This window comes from Podarcis raffonei, chromosome Z (assembly GCF_027172205.1).
Source record: "Podarcis raffonei isolate rPodRaf1 chromosome Z, rPodRaf1.pri, whole genome shotgun sequence".
NCBI classification, from domain to species: domain Eukaryota; kingdom Metazoa; phylum Chordata; class Lepidosauria; order Squamata; family Lacertidae; genus Podarcis; species Podarcis raffonei.
Genome location: NC_070621.1, coordinates 49,035,667 through 49,055,946, shown reverse-complemented (window position 1 = coordinate 49,055,946; position 20,280 = coordinate 49,035,667). Strand labels below are relative to the sequence as shown.

Sequence of the window (20,280 nt, the reverse complement as noted above, 5' to 3'; positions counted from 1 at the left end):
TCCCTCTACAGCACATGCACAAACCACCTTCTTGACTGTTCGACCCACTTGTCCATTCAATCTGCCAGAGCCTGCCTTCGCATGCAAGGAAGTCCCTAACTCATTGAGGGTTGGAGACCAATAGGCTCCCCTCACCTGATTTAGCCAGCTAGTTGAAGTTGTTCCCCGGTTGTGACCATTGTCACATGCAGGGTGGGGACCAAATATGGCCAAGCTACCCCAGAAGGAAAAGGATGCGGCCCCCAGCAGAGGTACTACCCCTCCCCATCACCAATAAATACCAATTCGCTGAAAAGAGGGAATTGTACAAATATGGCAGGTGAGGATAATGGATAGCATTAGTGGTGGCAAGGAAGACATTGCCTCCCCACATCCCTCCCTGCCTGTTTTTAAAAAGCAGAAAAAGACCCCTCTCATATGACCACAAGAAGAGCCTGGCTGCTGGATCAGGCCAAGGACCCATTATTCATCCAGCGTCCTTTTTTCTCAGGGGCCAACCAGATGCTCATTATGAGAAGCCCACAATCGGGACCTTCTGGCTTTGAAATGCTTCTTGCTTGGTGCCCAATCGTATCTTTTTGGCGAATGCTGATTATTTTCACACCAGCTTAACAAAATTAATTTGATTGCTAGTTTTAGCTATCTCTTGAATTGTTTAGTAGGTTGTTTCTATTGTTACACACATTCTAGCTATTTTCGCAGCCTGTTCTGTGAGCTGCAACATTGAAGAGCAGGGACTACCTGTCTTAACTGAGTGACCCGGCGGGTGCCCTCCTCATGCTGTTGGACTACAACACCCATCATTCCTGACTGTCGGCAATGCTGTCTGGGTCTGGAGGGAGATGGAGATGTGTAAGGGCCACAGTTTAACAACCCCTGGTTGAAATTAATATAGCTGACTACATGGAAGACTTCAGCAGATAATTTCTGGAGGTTCTCCGACAATGTATAAAAGCACTTGATCCCTGGAGGATGACAGCCTATGCGTACGTTTGTGGGCGGGCCCTCGGATTGGTCGCTCAGGTGGGCAAGAAGGTTGAAGGTCAGGGCGTGGCAGGTCACCAGGAAACGGCGGCTGCATTTCTCCTCGAAAGGTTTCACGTCCGGTTCAATTCCAGAGAAATCTAACCTCTAAGGAAAGAAGAATATCGTATTTGCATTTTGCTCATAACTTTCTCAAACCATTTAGGAGAAGGTCGATTCCTGAAAGATGGCTGCATTTTTGGACTTCCGGGTTAGCGCCAGCGGCGAATGGCAGATTCCCTCCGAGCTCCGGAGGGAATCGGCTCCACAGGATTAGGCTCTTACCGCTGCGGCGACGCGGGGACCCCTTAAAATCACAGGCGGTGAAGCCTGTGAACCTGGTGACTCGGCGGGCACCATTTGCACCCCCCGACCTGCGAAGGAGCCTTTTTAAAGGCTTCGGAACGGGGGACGGGGTGAGCGGCGCGGTGCTGAGAGTCGACTGCTTCTCCTGTGAAGTGAAGCCGCGCTGCCATGGCCGGAGAGCGCTGACTTCTTCTTGTGATTTGGACTTCAAAATAACCCGTGAGTAGTACGGAAATTGGATTTCTAAAGGATTTTTTGTGTGTGTGAATTAGGTACAATCGGGGAAGGCGCAAACAAGAAGTCCGTCTCCCCGTCTTGTAAACAACCTAAAGCAACCTAAAGAGAGCCTGTTGAAGGTATTGAAGAGTTTGACAGCTGTCAAATTAGCTGTCAAGACGGAAAAAGAGAACTTTGTTTTTGCTGCTTCTGCTGGCTATATTTGTTACAATTTGACTATACTTTGTTGAAAACAAGGAAGAACTGATACAAACTAACTTGATTTTTGGATTTGAACTGGAAGGAAGATAAAGTAACCAAAATCCCTCTAGAGGGGTTTTTGGGACATTACAAGAATGGCTGAAGGAGGGAAAATTCAAGCTAAATTGGACAGAGTCTTTGTTCTCTTGGGAAAGTTACAAGGCCAAATTGATGTTTTGGCTATAAATGTTGCAACTCTTGGCTTAACAGTAAACAAATTCATTGAATCTGATAAGGAATTGACTCAGGAAGCCCATGCATCTGGACAAGAAGAGAAACTTGAGAGCTTTGAGAGTGTGGAGAAAGATATATATGTTGTTCCTGAGGAAAAGGAAGGAGGAGCTGTAATGTTACAAAAGATAAAGGAGGGCCAGAGGCCTGATGTGATGGTTACAAAGGAAAATAAGAACTTGATGGTGAAAATTTGGTCTGAATTGGAGACTGAAGAATGGAGAGATCTCCCTATGTGGAGATCTGAAGACCCAAGGATTACAAATTTGATTAAGATGGAAGTTCGAGCTTTGGAGACATTTGGACTTGGAAGGAGTAAGAAACAAGATTCAGGCTCCACTTTTAAGTATGGAGGTCTGGCTGGAAGAAACATGGACCTTATTGGACTAGAGCTTCTCCGAGATTTGGGGCTTAATACCAAGGACTATCAAAAAAAACCGGCAGAGAGGAATTGAGAGAGAATTAAGAGCCTCGGACGTGAGGTCTCCAGGCTGATAGTAGATTGACTGATGGACGTTTGTTGGGGATTGAAACCGGGAAAGGGGGGGGTGGAGTTTGGGAATCCAAAGGGTGTATAATTATAATCTGTTTTGCTTTTACTTTGTTTTGTCATTTGTATGAGAATTGAGGAAATCGTGGAAGGGAATTTAGGCCAACTTTAGAAAAAGGTTTTAAGAATAAGCACTGATGTATAACCATTGATGTCTACAAGGCAAAATTGGTTTTTCAAAATGAACTAAGTATAAAATATAAAATATAAAAAGGTAAAAAATTAGGGATAAGAACTTGTTGAACCAACAATTTGAATTGGAATACAAGAGGGGGAGGTGTGGGGAAGTCAGGGAAATATGTTATTGAAAATAAGGATTGTGAATTCTATGTGTTTTTAAACTTTTTTGTTTCTCCTTTTTTGATTTTTTTAATGTATTACAATGGAAAATTTTAATAAATATTAAAAAAAAGAAAGATGGCTGCATTTTGAGAAGTTACCCATGTCTGTCTCAAAATGAGGAGTGAATTTCTCCAGTATCCCTAATCACGACTATTACGTACAAACTCACTAGGGAGTAAGTTCCTCAGGAAGCAGCATGACTTCCTTCAAAGTAAACATGCAATGGATTGCACTGTAAATTGATTTAATTAAAACAAATGAAGGCAGCAATTCTGTGAATGTGAGAGCCGGGTGGAAGGTAGCTATCCCTGGGAGTACATTTTAATTCCTCCCACTGGAGAAGAACCAAAGGCTTTTCAAGACACACGACAGACAGGAGGTGCAATTTTCCACTGAGCGAAACACCTCGGGGCCTCCTGCAAGGTGCTGTCACAGCTGCTGAAGGGGTTACCTGAACTTCTGGATCAAAGGAGAAGAGGTTCTGTCTCCCATCATGCCGGCTGAGCTTGTTCAGCTGCTCAGTTTCCCTTCCATACTGAAACAGAAAAGACATGCATCAGCAGAAAGGTCAGAGGAAGGACAGGGTCTCCATCAGGAGAGAAAGTGTCACCATCCAGAGGTGGCTTTTGGTGAACAGTACAGAGACAGAACAGAGTTGCCTCTCATTTTCTGGGTGGGAAAAACATGCAGGTGATTGGAATTGCCTGGGTCTGAGAAATTCAGAGCAACATATTGTATTTAATTCCACAATACTTTTTATGAATGATTTGTCTGCTGGCTGTTGAGGCATTTTGCTACCCTTGTGTACCTTTCCCGCCCCAACCTGGCCACAGTGATCCATGCAATGGTCACCTCCAGGCTTGACTACTGTAATTTGCTCTACGCGGGGCTGCCCTTGAAGCTGTCCCAGAAACTCCAGCGGGTACAGAATGCTGCAGCGAGGCTCCTCACGGGGTCTCTGCCATGGGAGCATATTCATCCAGTGCTTTTCCAGCTGCACTGGCTCCCGGTGGACTAAAGGGTCAGATTTAAGGTGCTGCTTTTGACCTTTAAAGCCCTTCAAGGCCTAGGACCCTCGTACCTACGGGACCGCCTCTCCAGGTATGCCCCACAGAGAACCTTAAGGTCCATATATAGCAACACCCTAGTGGTCCCGGGCCCTAAGGAAGTTAGATTAGCCTCAACCAGAGCCAGGGCCTTTTCAACACTGGCTCCAGCCTGGTAGATCGCTCTGTCTCATGAGACCAGGGCCCTGCGGGATCTGATTTCTTTCCGCAGGGCCTGTAAAACAGAGTTGTTCCACCTGGCCTTTGTCTTGGAATCAATTTGATCCCCTTCCCCTCTTTCCTATTTCCTTTCTCCTTCTGTGATGGAACTCCTATTTGGGGACTTACCTGGGGTTTTTTTTGGCCCATGTAGGACCAGTCTGGATAGTTGGCCTTGATGAAGACTTGCCGTTTTCATCCCCAAAAAAGTTTTTTATTTGAGCTTCTACTGAAACGAGGCTGCATTTTAATGTTGTATTTTAATCTTGTTTTTAAGTTGTATTTTAATCAATTGTTTTTATACCTGGTGTTAGCTGCCTTGAGCCCAGTCTTGGCTGGGGGGGCGGGGTATAAATAAATCATATATATGTGTGTGTGTGTGTGTATGTGTGTGTATATAGTGTATTTTCATATGCTTTTTCCTGCTATGGGCCAGGGGTGCTGCAAAGCTTGCCTGATTTGCAGATAATGCAGACGACAAGACTACCTTCATCAGCTCTGGGTGCATGCTCCTCTCCAAGCTCTCGTTCTCTGACTTTCCTTGGCTGCTCAACTCATCATCTGTAAAGTCACGAAAAGCAGATGTTGCAAGTGACAGCAAAGGCGCCCGGCCAGCCCACTCATGTGCAGCCATTCCCATGGGGGCTCCGCCACAATTACAATGCTGGGAAATTGGACAGGGGCGATTGGAACCCAGCCAGGGGATTCTGATCCAAGAAGAGAGGTCATGTTCCAGGAAATCTCTCTTGTACACAAAATGCTCAGGTTATGGAGACACCACCTCCGCTCATCTGTCAGCGGTGCTCATCTCTGCTCAAGGAGTTGTTTTGAGTGCAGAAAAGAGTGCACAGCTGGTTGTGCAATGCAGAACCAGGCAGGAAGAGGGAAGGGCATGCATTTTACAATCTTTGCACGACACAAGGAGCTTTAAAATTTTGTTTTACAAGGGCAGACTTCTAAGGGCCGTGTGTGTGTGTGTGTGTGTGTGTGTGTGTCTTTAGATCCAAGGCTCTTTGGCCGAGTCTATAATTACATGGCATACCTATCTTGATTGCTTGTATTATACCTTGGTAATTGACACAATTGATGGAAGCTGGTTTGGCAAGCAGAGGAACACTTGACAAAGGGGAAATGGGAGAGATGGCCCCAATGACATGGGCTGCAGGAGTAGCTCAGAGGCACATCTAGTCTCGCAGAAGGAAGCAGAGCCATATTAAGCATATTTTCTCTAATTAGAAGCTATGGAAACCCCTGCCAGGATACAACAAATCGTTCAACACTGGGTGAGCAGAGTCATACATCAAAATATTATTTCCTGTGCTCTAGAGACCTTCCCAGCACATTCTCATCACAGGCAGCTGACTTGTCTCCTGGGCTGAAATGAGGGATGGCAGGGGAACTTGTTCTGCTCATGTGCAGCAAAAGTTGATTGCGCACAGCCCTTATGGGCTTGTACCTGTGCCATCATGAAGCTGCTTACAATCAAACAGTCTCCATTTTAAAATGTGAGTCCTCTACTTCCTCAGCACAAGGCATGAATGAAGAGTTGATTGCCTTAATGTATATAGGGCACTTGGATTTATTGTGGGGAGGGAGCAAGGCAGACATGGAAAACTGCCTTATACTCAACCAGACCATTGGGTCTACCTAGCTCAGTCTGCACTGACTGGCAGAAGCTCTTCAGGGTTTCTGACAGGAAGCCTCTCCCAACCACACCTGGAGATGCTGGGAATTTAACTTTAGACCTTCTGCATGTAGGGCAGATGTTCTCCCCCAAGATTTGTTGATAAGGATAGCTGCTGCGGAAGGGATGGGTGGGTAGAGAGAAGGCAGTGAGCTCTCTCCAAGAGACGAAAGCGAAAGCAAAGCTTTCTCTTCCTAATGCATGCCTCCATCTATTTTCAGAAAGTAAAATACCTCCCAATAACCATTGACTTAAAGGCCAAATGGCACTCGGCAGAGGAAACAGCTGGGAGCCTGGCACAGACTAAAGTTACAGCTTTTGCAAACTATAGGGAAATCAGCTATGTATCAGAATCCCATTAAAAAAACAACAACTCTGGGAAAATACCTCAAAGAAGGGAGGGAGAGGTTTCTTCAGAATAAGAAGAGTAACTAACTTTCCAGGGGGCAACTAGCTGGTGGTGGCCATGGCCAGAAGCAAAGGTGGGCAGGGCAACAAATGTAATTTTTACATTTGCACAGTAGGCTAGTTTCCTGCTTTGCAAAACTAGACGGCCCTTGGGGTGTTCCTCGCAACTCTACAGTTCTATGATTCTACACACCCCTCTGTCCTGCACCCAGCCAAACAGGAAAGAATCATAGAATTGGAAGGGACCATGACAGCCATCCAGTCCAATCCTTGCAAATGCAGGAATATTTTGCCGGACGTGGGATTCAAACTCATGACCCTGAGGTTACGAGTCTCATGCTCTACAGACGGAGCTACAGGGCCAGTGAAGGGTGCAACCTCTGGGTGGTCACAAGCGTCAGGCAGGGAGGCCCCAAGGGCCACATTTGCCCACCAGGTCCGAGGCTCTCCCCTACCCCACTGCGCGTAGGCCAACAAACCTGGAATGGATTCCACAGCCTCCTTCTTCTCTTGCACCAGGCTCTCCGCGTTGACTTGGATGATCTTCCTCAAGGTGACCAGCCACTCCTCCATCTCCGGCTCGCTTTCAGCTGCCAAGTAGTGGCTGTACTTGTCCAGCATCTTGAGCTCAAACGCGTGGCGCCGCATTTTGGGGCACTGCTGGAAGATGGGCAGAACTTAGTGTGCTTTTAAGTCAGTAAGAGGTGCTGAACTCCTTTTGCTGTCTATGGGAGCGATAGAGACTGTCTATAGGTAGGTGGCTGTTTAATTAGAAGCACCTTCCAGAGCCCAGATTGGGAGTCGGGTTACAGCTCCTGTCAGTCTTTACTACGGAAGCGGGTAGAAGTTCGATTCAGTTTGCATTTGAAGTCGAATTTATCAAAACTGCACTTTCAGGAACAGTATGGGAACGGAAGCACAGCCTACCTTTGCAGTTCACACTTATCTGAATCTTGCAGTTATCGCACCAAACAACATTTACAAAAATGCCCATATATTGGTGGGGAAGATGTGTATAAAAAATGAATATAGCAGTGAAAATAGCATACAAAAATACATTGTAGAAACCGCTTGCATAAATGGGTACATTAATCAAAATTGCTGACAAAAATGTGTTGATCTGGAGAAATGCTGAAAAACATTCATGAGGTGCTTCTTTTTAAATGCAAATTGCTACAGAAACCTGGAAAAAAAATGAGAAATGGAGAGAACAGCCACTGACAGATCCTTCCATCCCTAGCCCTGACCACTGGCCATGCTGACTGGCGGCTGGAGGGCAACAGGCTCCCCTTTTCTGGACTGTGGTTTCCACTGAGGTGGTCAACCTTTATTTGGCCTGTACCACTCAAAACTGTGGGGGGGGAGGATTCACAGGTTGGAACACTTCCCCATGCTTTGCAAGCGTTTACCTGCACGACATCAATGCATGAATCCAGAAAAATGCAGCCTTTGGATTCCTTGGAGACCTTTTCATCCTTGTAGGAGTTTAGGATGTAGGAGCCATCAGAAAGTTGTGTCAGGTAGAAGTACCTTCTCTTGAACACCTGCTCACCGTTGCAAAAGAGGGGGGGGAGAAGAACCAAGAAATTATATTTCTGCTTCACTGGCACAGTGCAAGATCAATTTCTTTAGCACTATTGTCGCAATCACAACAGATTCTGTAAAGCTGAGCTGCTGTTTCCCTACCAGCACCCCTTGTTTTAATGAACAACACAGACTTGAGAGCTTTGATCTGCTGCTTAGCTTTGGAAGGCAGGGGCAGTCCTGACACTTAAACCAGCTCTTGCATTTCCTGCAACTGGGCAACAGCTTTGCACTGGCCTGCAGTCTGCATGCTGAAATTTGTTCTCCAGCACTGACAATCTGTAACTTTCCTGTGGCATCACAGACCTCAGCACCAGAAGGAGAGTTTGGGTGCCATGTCTCTCTATAGTTGGATGGGACACACCTTAGAGCTGGGAGGGGGGGTCTAATGCAGCCCTTCAAACCTATCCAGCCTTGAACTCTCACAATTCCTTCCACTTGCTTGGATGGAGGGCAGAGGCTTGTTGAGTGTGTAGAAACTAGCATAATGTACAGAAGTAAAATATATGTATTACGCATTCCGCTTTTGATTCTGGTCCCACCCACCACTGGCGTGGGGCCACTGGAGTTCCATGCCACCCGTGGAAGCAAGACACCCCTTTCAGGATCAGGCGGGTGTCTCTTTACAAGAGCTGTAAGGTGGGGAGGGGGTGAGCGCCATCCACTTCCTAAATGGAAAAATACTGTGCTGGATGGCTCAGGACTAGGAGAGGAGTGCTAAAACTGGAAGAGGTTGTGCAGTTCTCCTAGTAGGCAATTGCTTGCTAGCCAAACCTGCAGCTTCATTTGCTGATGGCTGGAAGTGACTACTGGTTTTATTTTATTTTTTAAATTAGCAACCTCAGCAGCTCTGCAGCAAAATGTGTGCTACTAGCTAGGGAGGTTGAATGGAACACCTACCACTTGACAGGACCACTGTGCCTGCAGTCCAAAGATTCAAGAGCCGAGCCCGATGTTAGTCACAGATCTCCTGCCTTCCAGGCCTGTGTGCACAGTTCGGTTTTTGAGCTCATACTGTGGGTGCAACACACCACTCTGCCCCTGCCAGACCAACTCCCCTGCTCCACTGAGATACAGAAAGAGCATGAGAACACTTTTTCAAGCAATTTGGTCAGAGCCAGGAGAATCAATCTGTGCCTCAAAAAACACATAGAGCTGAAAGAGGAAGCAGGAAAGAGCTTCACCCTTCCAACTTTCTCCTTCAGCTATAGGGAGAAAAAGGTATGCCCTCATCACAAGCACCCGTGCTGTTTTTTAGCTGGGGAGCACCAAAGCACAGTTCCAGCACCCCTCAGGTTGGTGCCATTACAGGCAAATGCTCCCCATTCCTGCGTCTTGCCTTTGTGTTCTTCTGAGAAGCCCAGATGAACATTTCAAGTCAAAACAGAAGCTGGCCAGTGTGTGTGAGTCTACCCCTTTATAAAGATCTACGACTCTGCCTTGCTCCTAGCCATAGTTGGTCAAGCTACGGGAACGGGGCCAATTCGTATTCCCCTTTCTCCAATCCATCTCCTGTTTAGCAGTGGCGGGCTTTAAGCTTTCTAACCAGGCTTTCCGTTGCACAGGCATGTTTGAGCAATGGCTTTTCTGAGCTGCCCTGGCCACCATCCACCAGGATCTAAGAGAACAAGGGAGATGGGGGTGCATTTACCTGACCTGCACCAGGACTAGGGGTGACCCCCAAACAAGGTGGAGAGGCAGCCTGATGTAGGTTTTAACATCTCTGCGGGCAGTAAATGTGGGTGTTGTCAAAGCGGCATCTGTTCAGGGCTGCCCCAATTAGCCTGGTGACTTAATGTAACAACTTCATGGTGAGTTCTGGCACCTATTTTGGGGGGAGGGAAAGTACTGCCCCTCATCACCTCCTGATCAAAGGGGTGGTGGATGGTAGAGGGTTTCAGGGGTTCATGGGCACCAGAAGAAAACCTCAAGGATATCATGCTGGTAACCTCTGACGCATACCTATGGAAATACGGTTTCCAGGATGCTGTTCATTACATGCAGAGCAGTGTATGAGAGATGGGGGAGGCCAGCAAATCCCACATGTTCCCCACTGCCTGGCAACCCCACTGATCTTGGTGCCTACGAGTTTCCTCAGAACTGGGAAAAGGAGAGTCTGCTGTGCTCTATTGCCACCCCTTTTTCTCCATTGTGTGTTTTGTCCCGATGCTACTGTGGATAAGGTATGGGAGGTATTTTTGCTGCAGGTGCTTGACGACAACAATTAATACCACTCAAGGTGAGCACATGGATGGTCTGGGGAGTGTGGGGCTGAAAGGTGTTAAGTTACTCAAGAGCCACAGAGTGAGCATCTGTTGGCACAAAGTGGGACCCTCTTTGTGTGAGAGAGAGAGGGAGGGAGGGAGGGGCTGGGCTGCCATAAGTCAAGTAGGGGGGGTGAACTGCTGATAAAATCATTGGTTGTTCAATTTGCTTGAATGTTTTGATTGTTTTTATCCAGGTATTTCATTAAATTGGAAATACTGTTTTTTGTTTCATAATTATGCTTGTATACCTGCTGACGGAATTGCTGTTTATTGGTCCTCCTGTTTATACAATTTCATAATGCGTGTGTGTGTGCGCGCGCGAGTTCCTCTTTCTGCTTTTATTACTTCGTTCAATGAAGAGCGAGATATAAATATTGCAAACAAATAAGTGAAAAACTCTCCCACCAGTGTTCTTCCCATGCCCCTTTTCCAGAGTGACCCTCGGAGCCGGTCCTCAGAGGGTGGATTCACTTCCTCTCACTCTTGACTGGCTCCAAAGGGCAAGAAGACCTTTTCCTTGGGGGTTTAAAAGCTCCACCTTCCTATTGGTTGGGCAGCTCTAGGGTGCTGGGTGCTGTGGAAGGGGTATCTGCTGCAGAAACAGTAGCAAGTCTTTCACACCCACACACCCCTTGACCCCGTGCCACTAAACCACTGATAGAACCCCCAGACTTACAGGCCTGGGTCCTTTGAAACTGTTTCCCCAGGAAAATGAAAATCAGACTCTTGTGCAAGGTGCAAGCACATGCAACACCTCTCACCTTCATGGTGACCGTAATAGTGCTGTTGACATTGGCCTTGTACAACCAGCCTTGTTTTATCACGCCACCCTTTTGCAAGCATAGTGACGAGGAATCCTGGAAGAGCAAAAATAAAAGAGTTACTGCAATTCAAAGAAGGAGCTGCACTAAATCAGACCAGGAACTGCTTTTCCACCCTTGCCTTCCTTGAGCTGGTGCCCTCCAGATGTTTTGGACGATGAGAAAAGGGTCTGGCAAGCAACGCAAGAGGTGAAACGGGAAAGAACTGCCTCTTAGTAGTTCCATCTCCCTGAGAAGTTTGGGCATGTGGGTGGGTCTGGGTGTGGCATACCCCACATTCTCTGCGGCAGCCCCTATGTTGTGGGATTCCCTTCTCACAGGGGTGCACCTGGTTCCTTTACGATAAAGCTCTCAGCAAATGCTGAAGACTTGCTTCTTTACCCTGGCCTGCAACACCTGGGACTTGTTTTTTTCAGGACCCACCTATTATGGCAAATGTAAAATGTTTTAACTGCTTTCAATTCTGAATTTTAAATTGCTGTCGTCTGCCCTGTGACCTGCTGGTGAAGGGCAGGTAAGAAATTTAATAAACAATGATGGCGGTAAAAATAATAATAGAGGTTGCTCTTGTATTAGGAACTAGTGTTTAAAATCTAGCCACCTCAGATACCTTTGAGTTGCATGTTTCCACACAAACACCCACCCGGTGGTTCATTTCTGTGTGTGTGTGTGTGTGTGTGTGCGTGTGTCCCTTGTATGACCTTGTTCTGCTGCTCCACCAAGGGAGTTTCAAAGTGTACAAATCAGCATTTGGCCACACATGTGAAAGGAGGGATGTGGAATCAAAAGCCTACAAAGGAAGCAGCTCTCTGAATGCCTTCTGAATTTACAGTTACACAAGGAAAAGGAGCCAAACTGAGGTCCTACTCCGAGGGCCTTCTGGTGGTTCCCTCACTGTGAGAAGCAAAATTACAGGGAACCAGGCAAAGGGTCTTCTTGGTGGTGGCGCCCGCCCTGTGGAACACCCTCCTGTCAGATGTCAAGGAAATAAACAACTATCTGACTTTTAGAAGATGCCTGAAGGCAGCCCTGCATCGGGAAGTTCTTTATGTCTGATGTTTTAGTGTATTTTGTTCGAAGCTGTCCAGAGTGGCTGGGAAAAACCCAGCCAGATGGTCAGGGAATAATAATAATAATAATAATAATAATAATAATAATAATAATAATACTTTCAACAACTCCATGGTAAAAAGTGGGGGGGGGGGTGAGTCTGCATTTAAATGGGAATCAGGACTTGCTGGATAAACCCTAATTGGATTTTTCTTAGTGTAACATTCCAGAACAGTTTAAAGAATGTATGGGAATAGGACATATTCCCCCTTACAGAAAAATTGATTGACCAATTAAGGCTCACCAATTAAAACCAATTAAGATTGGCAAGAGGAACAAGGCGCAAATATACCTTTGTGGGAGAATGGCAGAGCTTAATTTCATTTACAAATTCTCCAGGAAACCAAAAGCCAGTTCCAAAGGTTTATATTAACTTGTGGATCACTTAATAAGGGTGTGTTTTACAGGTGCAAAGTGCCACAAGTTGTGTTGTATGCATGGGAATACAGATATGCATTTTGGAGGCTCTCTGGGAAAATTTTAATTTAAAAATGAAAATGAAAAGGGGTTGGGAGGGGAATGCCCTCTTTGCACACCTCTGTCTGAGATGAGCAGACGTGGGACAGCATCAAGGCTAATAAAAATAATAACAAATTTTTATTTATATCCCGCCCTCCCCAGCCGGAGAAGGGCTCAGAGCGGCTGACAACAATAAAATAATACAGCATTCTAAAATCAATTCATTATAAAATCAGTACAAATCAAATTCATGGCAACCATTGGGCTCAAATTAGGAACAGCGGCTACAGGAGGAACTGCTTGGGAATAAGTGCCCCACTGCAAAGGGGGAGATTCCAGGTTAGCTTTAGATTAATCTATCCGGGATGCCTGTTACGGCTTCTAAAATAAGGTAATAGAACTATTCTCAGATGTGGCAAGCTGCTTCTCATTCTCTCTCTCTTTCACACCACCTCTGCAATCTGGCAGGAGCTAGACGTTAATTCGGCAAACAATTGTTTCCCCAAAACAATTTGCTTCTGTGATGTGGAGGCAAGGACGTAGGATACCCTTCCCAGGAGATAAACCACCAGGCTCAGTCCCTCCTACACCCACAGATGCAGCTGTTTCCCCAACTGGGGCTACTTCCAGTTGCAGCCAGCGTGGTGCAGAAGTGAGAATGCTGGACTTAAGATGACAGAGACACAGGTTCAGTTCCCCACTTAGGGTGACCATGGGGTCAATCACTGCCTGCCTAACCTGCCTCTCACAGGGCTGACGTGAGGATACAGTGGAGGAGAAGGAGAGCCATGTACACCACCTTCAGCAACTTGGAGGCAAAGCGGGGATGTAAATATAATAAAAATAAAGATGTCCAGGTTTAGAGCCTGGCTAGGGAGAGAACTGGTGTTTTCCAGGAAAGAACTGGTAGGTTGATTAGCTAAGCATCCACTCCTGGGCCCTGTATAAAGGATGGTTCCTTTGCTTATTTACTTCTGGGAGTGTATACAGGCGTCTGGTTGGTAACTTGGAAAGCAGGATGCTGAATTGGCCTGAACTGGCTGCAAAGCCCTTCTTAAAATTATGTTCTTTGTTGCTGGACAATGGCTTTGAGCACTTGGAAACACCACACGAATACTAAAAGTTGTCATTGTTGTTCTGTAACAATTGGAACTTTTAGCAAACAAGCTTCCCTTGGTATATGATTAGGAAAGCTTTTGAGTTACACAGAGCACTTCATTGGCTACCAGACAAAGGGCTGACCCTTTTCTCCTCACCTCATCTTTTTCAAAGTCTTCATCAATTTCAAACACGTGGTTTGGAATCTTGTCGGGGCTGAAGGATTTGCTAAGAGAAAACACACACAAACACACATTTATTTTATTTTTAAAAGAAGCATTCATTAATGTTTTGCCCAAGATGGCTGAATAACAAATGAATCCATAGATGGAGCTTCCAGAAAGGCATATGGGCACAGAGGACCCGCTCTCTCGGGGGATGGAGCGACTTCCGAGGAAGGTGAGATAAGCAAAACTTTTTGTTTAGGCAGCTCTACCCAGACAAGTAATTTTAGTATGGGTAATTGTTTTTAAACTGCTGCTTTTAGTTGGATTTTGATAAATTGTATGCCAACTTATTTTTCGTGTCTGATCAGTATTTTTAAATGAGTATTTTATATTGTGCAGCAGCCGCATCTGCACTTTGGAACTCCTTGCCACTTGATGTGAGGCAGGCACCTTCACTGAACCTGCTGGAAACATTTCTGCGTATGCAAGCCGAATCCGGATGCGTACCAAGCTTACATGTGTTTGAATCAGGTGTTTAGCTGAACAGTGATGTTAATTATTTCTTGTATCTTTTTTTTTTTAACTGATAATTTCATTCTTTTATTTCTGTATTCAAGGGATTCTTTTTACAATCAAATCTTATGGAATAAATAGTAAATACTATTTTAGGTTTTAGGCTTAGAGGATTTTGCTGATTAAGAGGTATATAAAACTTGCAAAAAAAAAATTATTATTATTGGTGTTAGCTGAAAGACAGCAGAGATACCTCTGAAATGAAGTCAGTGAAACAGAAATACTACCATGACCTGGGTTGCCTGTGTGAAGGGGAGGCGGCTAGAAGGATGTTTAAGGAACTTCTGAACATCCGGGTTTCGACATCCTACTGAAAGGAAAGGCTGTGAAGAGGCTGATTTCCCCTGGGGAAACACCTACCATGGCAGCATTCGGAAATCCCCCGAGTAGTCCTCATATTTGTAGTTCACTGTGTGCCAGTCTGAGCTGTAGGTTTTAATGCACTGTGAAGGAAATTGAATGCAAGGCGGTTAAAGTTCATAGCTGCCTTTGCTGCTAAAGACTGCAACAAAAACCAGGATTATAAACTTCAGCACTCCAGGGTTGCTAATTCATATATGAGGAACTACAAAATTAGATACAGGAAAGATTCACGTGGGTGCTTTGCTTCCTGCAGAACTCAACTGCCTCAAACTCATGTTTTGCACAATTTAACCTTCGCCCATTCTTTCAGTTTAGCTCAGTGGAACAGCATGCATCCTTCCCAGGAAGGCCTGGGATACACTTGGCTGAAACTCTGGATAGCAGCTTCCAGGGTAGACAATACTGAGGAAGAGGGACTAAAGTCCTGGCCTGGTGTAAAACAGCTTCTATGTTCCTGTATACAGAGCTACTACATGGACTCTCACTTGGTGGCAGAGCTTCCGCCTTGCATGCTCCTTGGAAGGGCCAGGGGTGACTCCTTGTCTGAAACCCTGGAGAGTCAGTGTAGATCAGGAATGGGGAATCAGTGGCCCTCAAGATAGTGTTGAGCTACAACTCCCACCACCTCTGACCAAAAGCCATGCAGATGCTGGAAGTTAAGGGTTCCCCGCCACTTCTACAGACAGGACTGAGCTAAATATTATCAATTGCTTTGCACTTAAAATTGTTCTGCACTTCTGAGATACATCAGCCAGAGGTCTGACTCTTATCTTGTTTCCCTGTCTTAATTTGCAAAATTATTTTAAAGAAATAATTTAAAGAAAGCCCTTCACAGGCGACGTCATGAGTGTCTTTTCAGTTCTATGGTTGTCTGTCCTCAGCAGTTATTGTCATGCTTTCATAATTAAAAAGAGGAAGCAAGTCACACGTTTGGTTTTCAAAAAATAAATAAACAAACATCAATTTCCTCAATTACTTTTTTTTAATGCAGAGTTCAACAAAGAAGTAATACCCTTCATTTTTGAGCAACACAACACAGGAAGCTTAAGTTCCAAATGCACCAACTCTTTCAAAAAGGGCCCAAATCTTCCCAAGCCTGCTGGATTTGCACCTAAATCTGAAGCAGCAGTTTACGGTTCTCCTAATGAAACTACAATTCACCTGGGAGTTGTGGAAAATGTGGTACATAGATAAATTGACTATGGCAAAGTGTGTGTGTGTGTGTGTGTGTGTGTGTGTGTGTGTGTGTGTAGCTGCCCCATCCTGCCTCCAAAAACTGGGACTGTGCCCTAGAACTCTCTGGTGTCACTGCAGGCTTTCTATGTGCATTTGGAGCATGTAGAAAGGACTATTCACCCAGGTCTCTCTCTTTTCCTTTACCTAAAGGGGGAAAGGAGCAAGACCTATTTTGCATGCGCACCCCGTCAGTATCACATCCTTCAGGAACCTTACCTCCTGGACAAAGAGACTCTGAGCCTTCTTCAGAGCATCTTCTGGCACTGTAGACTGAACAGTCCTCCTCTGGCGCCCAACAACAGAGACCTGGAAGGGGGAGTAAAAGCAGTCAGAGGTTGCAGAATGACTAGAGTTGTAAGGGGGCTTTGCAGATGGATGGAAGAGGGAGAAGCACTGCTCTTGTGTCCTGGTCCTGCCTCCAGGCTTCCCACTGAGGCCCCTGGTTGGCCCATGTGAGAACAGGATGCTGGACCAGGCAGACCAATGGCCTGATTCCTAGCGCTTGTAGGTTCTTATGAACTACAATGCAGATGTGTCTACAGCAGGAATAGGAACTTTTGTTCATCCCAGATGCTGCTCATCCACAATTCCAGCAAGTTTGGCCACAACATGGGCATCTGAAGGACCACCCTGCCCTGAGGGGAGGGGAGACAAAGAAGAAACAGTTTTCACCCCCTATACAAACAAGTTGTTTTTCTTATTCTTTTTTAAAAAAATTGTGCTTCTTGTTGCAATAATCTTATGCAAATCCACACTGCAAGATCTATCTGCAAAGTGGTATATAAGTACAATCAATCAATCAATCAATCAATATATATCAAGAGGGTCAAAGTCCCAAAGTAACAATTCTGCATGGCAAAAGGGCAGCATATCTGGTGTGAATACAAAAGGAGCCCAAGAGCCCTCTCCTGTCCTGCAATTCTCAGCAACTGGTATTCAGAAGCACTGCTACTGCCTCAACTAGCAGTGACTGATAGCTTTCTCCTCCAGTTGTTTGGAGCGGTGGAGTGCAGATAGCACTAAGGCTGCAGGTTCAATCCCCGTATGGGACAGCTTCATATTCCTGCACTGCAGGGGGTTGGACTAGATGATCCCTTCCAGCTCTACAATTCTAGGATTCTATTAAGTCTATGAATTTGTCCAACCCTCTTTCAACAATAAAGATGCAGGCAGGTGCATTCATCAATTTCCAAGGCTGTGTTCCTATTGTGTGCTGCTCAGAAGTGGCAGTATGAAGAGGTATAAATAAACTATTCGAACAAGAAAAAATGAAATGAGGTGACCAGCTTGCAGCTGAGACCCAAATGCCAAGGAGGAGGAGAATCAACAACTCACAGAGGCGTCTTCCATGGGGAACATAAGCAAGTCCCGGAGAGGGTCGCTGTAGATCTGCGCTTTCTTTTGGGAGACGACATTCTCGTAGTCCAAGGGCTCAATCACCTTCGTCTTTTCCTGGCAGGAGACAAGACAACACACACTCAGGTACTGCATAACGCCCCATTAACCGTGATTGCCTCACTCTATAGGCATCCACGACAGCACTTTGACTCACAGAACCAGCACTGCTACAAGTGCCATGTAGTACTCGTTCTGCATTTATAAGTATTCAATCTTTTGGTGTGGCAGGGTGTGTTAGGGTACTAGCAACAGCAGCAGCAGCAAACTGAGTGATGAGACCATGGCATATCTTCCAACAAACCAAGGTTTACAACTTCCCAAGCCCTGCATTGTTAAACTATGACTGAAAACATTATAACTTCTTTGCACCTTCCAGAGGGAGAACTAAGGTGTTTTTGGGATGGAATTATGCAAGCCAGGCTATGCCATATCCTGGAACAACCCCCTTACTGTACACCTCAGTAACTGGTATGTTTTGCACGCTGGCTTCTTCTCTCCACTCCCAAATGCTTTTGTATTTTGATATTCCAAAAGTTGGTTGTAAAACCACTTTGGGCACAGCTCACTGTGGGAAGCACCATACAAAGGAACTAAAGTAAGGAAGCAAAAGTGTGAGCAGCGTCAATCAGTATATCCATCCAGTTATACAACTGCCCCAAAATATCTTTGTGCATCGGATCATTTGAAGAAATCTGCACATTTCTGGGCTGGGAAGTGGCAAACTCTCCCTGGGGGCTGTGTGTGTGTGCGTGAATTTTTGTGTGTGTGTGTGTGTGTGTGTGTGTGTGTGTAAGAATAAAGCTTAAGCTGTGGGAAAGATGTTCATGAGCAGCCTTATGGGGGTTTGGCCAAAAAAGGGTCCTATGACTTGGTCTCCAGCCAGTGCCCTGTGATGGGCAGAGCTCTTCTGCTGAATGAACAGCAGCTCACCTGCAACTTTGCAACAAAAATGCTTAACAAAACAAGTACACGCACAGAAACTGGCGAGTTCCCCCAGTTTTCAGTTAAGTGTGCAAAAATGAAACACTCTCTCCCATATACACCCTGCCTCCGTTTTTATTTATTTAATTAATTCACACCCTGCTCCTTCCTCCCAGAGGAGCCCAGGGCAGCAAACACTTGAGTCCTAGAGCTGGAAGGGACCACAATGATCATCTAGTCCAAATCCCCTGACATGCAGGAATCCTTTGCCCAAAGTGGGGCTCAAACCCACCGTCCTGAGATTAGAGCAGGTCTCCTGCTCTACCAACTGAGCTATCCCTCGGAGAGAGATGAAACAACTGAAAACATCTAAAAGCAGTTCTAATACAGATTTGTTTATCGCAATCAAGGCCAGCCTTGCAAAGGGGGAAAGGTTGTCAGCAGATGCCACAAGATTGAAGGCCCAATTCCTACATTTGAGGAAGAGAGCTCTTGATAAGATGGCATCTGGGGGATGCTCTCATCTGCAGAGCACAGTGATCACTTGGGCATCATCTTGACTCTTAATACTGGAAGCCACTTGGGGCAGGGACCTCTCCTATGCTTTGTGAAATACCAGCATACACTGAGGACACGACATAAATAGCCACTACGTGCACACACATTAAAAGCAGTGCAAATTGCTCCTGCACTCTGCAAATGTGCTTGGATTCTTTTGCTATAAAATAAAGTTATTAATAACTCTTCTGTGTCCTTTGAGTGGTTCTGACTCTGATATCAGAGGGAGCTTTGATTCAACTGCAGCAGAAGCCAAGGCGATGCATTTAAACCGTAGCCGCTCTCTCCCTTCCTTGGGCATTCTTAGAATTCTTAGGGGTGGTTAATCTGCAAAAAGGAACAGATTTAGTCCAGTTAAAAGCTCTGCCACTATTGCATTTTCAACACCCTCCTGAGCTGAGGCAGCGACTCTGACCCGGTTTTTTTGATCCTTCTGCAAAAGGAGAACTACAGAAGTTCACATCCTGGCCCTTTCAGCTCCTGATTCTCCTTTAGCCAGGTGCATTTATATCTGGGTTAGGGCAGAGAAATGTTAAGCAAGGTTTCTAAAGAGTAAAATGAAATAGCCAAGAAGGATAGTACATTATCGCTAAAATGCTGGAGATTTACTCCTGGCAGAGTCTAAACACAGCAAGAGCCTGTTGGATCAGGCCAATGGCCCGTCTAGTCCGGCATCCTGTTCTCACAATGGTCAACCAGATGCTTGTGGGACGCCTGCAAGTAGGTTTGGAGCACAATAGCCACTTCCCCTCCTGTGCTTTCCAGCAACTGGTATTCAGCAGCACTGCTGCCGTTGACTGTGGAGGCTGAGCAGAGTCACCCTGGCTGGCAGCCATCAATAGCCGCTCACCTCCTCCGTGAATTTGCCCAATCCTCTTTTAAAGCCACCCAAGGGGGTGGCCATGCCTGCCTCCTGTGGAAGTGAGTTCCACAGGTTAACTACGCACTGCATGAGGAAGGATTTTCTTCTCTCTTGAATCTGCCAACATTCAGCTTCATTGAATGTCCCTGAGTGGTTCCTGCAACAGTTCTAGGGTTAAGACAGACAGAAACTTCCCTCTATCAACTTTCTCCATGCCAGGCATAATCTGATAAACATGTCACCTCTTACCTGCCTTTCTCTTGAACTAAAAATGCATTTAGTTAAAGATGTACATCCACTTTCTAATGCAGTAAAAGTCAATGTGGTGCTTTCCAGATATTTCAGACACCACCTTCTAGCAGCCCCACTACCCAATGCAGCCAACGGCCAGAGATGATGGGAGCAGCAGTCCAAAGGTATTATAATTTTAATGATTTTTCAAGAAAACATTAACACATCATATTTCAACAAAACTTAGGTTTTCTCCTCCTCTCCACTCCTTCTTCCCACTCCCACACAAACTTAACAGAACTTGTCACAATAGGTGCATATATATATATTTAAATGACACATTTCG

At 45.7% G+C, this 20,280-nt stretch overlaps 1 protein-coding gene across 7 annotated transcripts in view; it reads right to left on the bottom strand.

The window, feature by feature from the left end:
• Positions 1-20,280, bottom strand: part of DOCK11 (dedicator of cytokinesis 11) — a 159,183-nt gene that overhangs the window by 124,747 nt on the left and 14,156 nt on the right. For all 7 annotated transcript variants that reach the window (XM_053374529.1, XM_053374524.1, XM_053374527.1 and 4 more), the window contains exons 2-11: positions 17,300-17,416; positions 16,181-16,270; positions 14,726-14,808; positions 13,784-13,853; positions 10,899-10,994; positions 7,696-7,830; positions 6,766-6,943; positions 4,682-4,755; positions 3,381-3,464; positions 991-1,131 (exon numbers count right to left, since the gene is read on the bottom strand). In XM_053374529.1, coding sequence (XP_053230504.1) covers positions 991-1,131; positions 3,381-3,464; positions 4,682-4,755; positions 6,766-6,943; positions 7,696-7,830; positions 10,899-10,994; positions 13,784-13,853; positions 14,726-14,808; positions 16,181-16,270; positions 17,300-17,416 — 1,068 coding nt within the window. The remainder of the gene's footprint in view (positions 1-990; positions 1,132-3,380; positions 3,465-4,681; positions 4,756-6,765; positions 6,944-7,695; positions 7,831-10,898; positions 10,995-13,783; positions 13,854-14,725; positions 14,809-16,180; positions 16,271-17,299; positions 17,417-20,280) is intronic.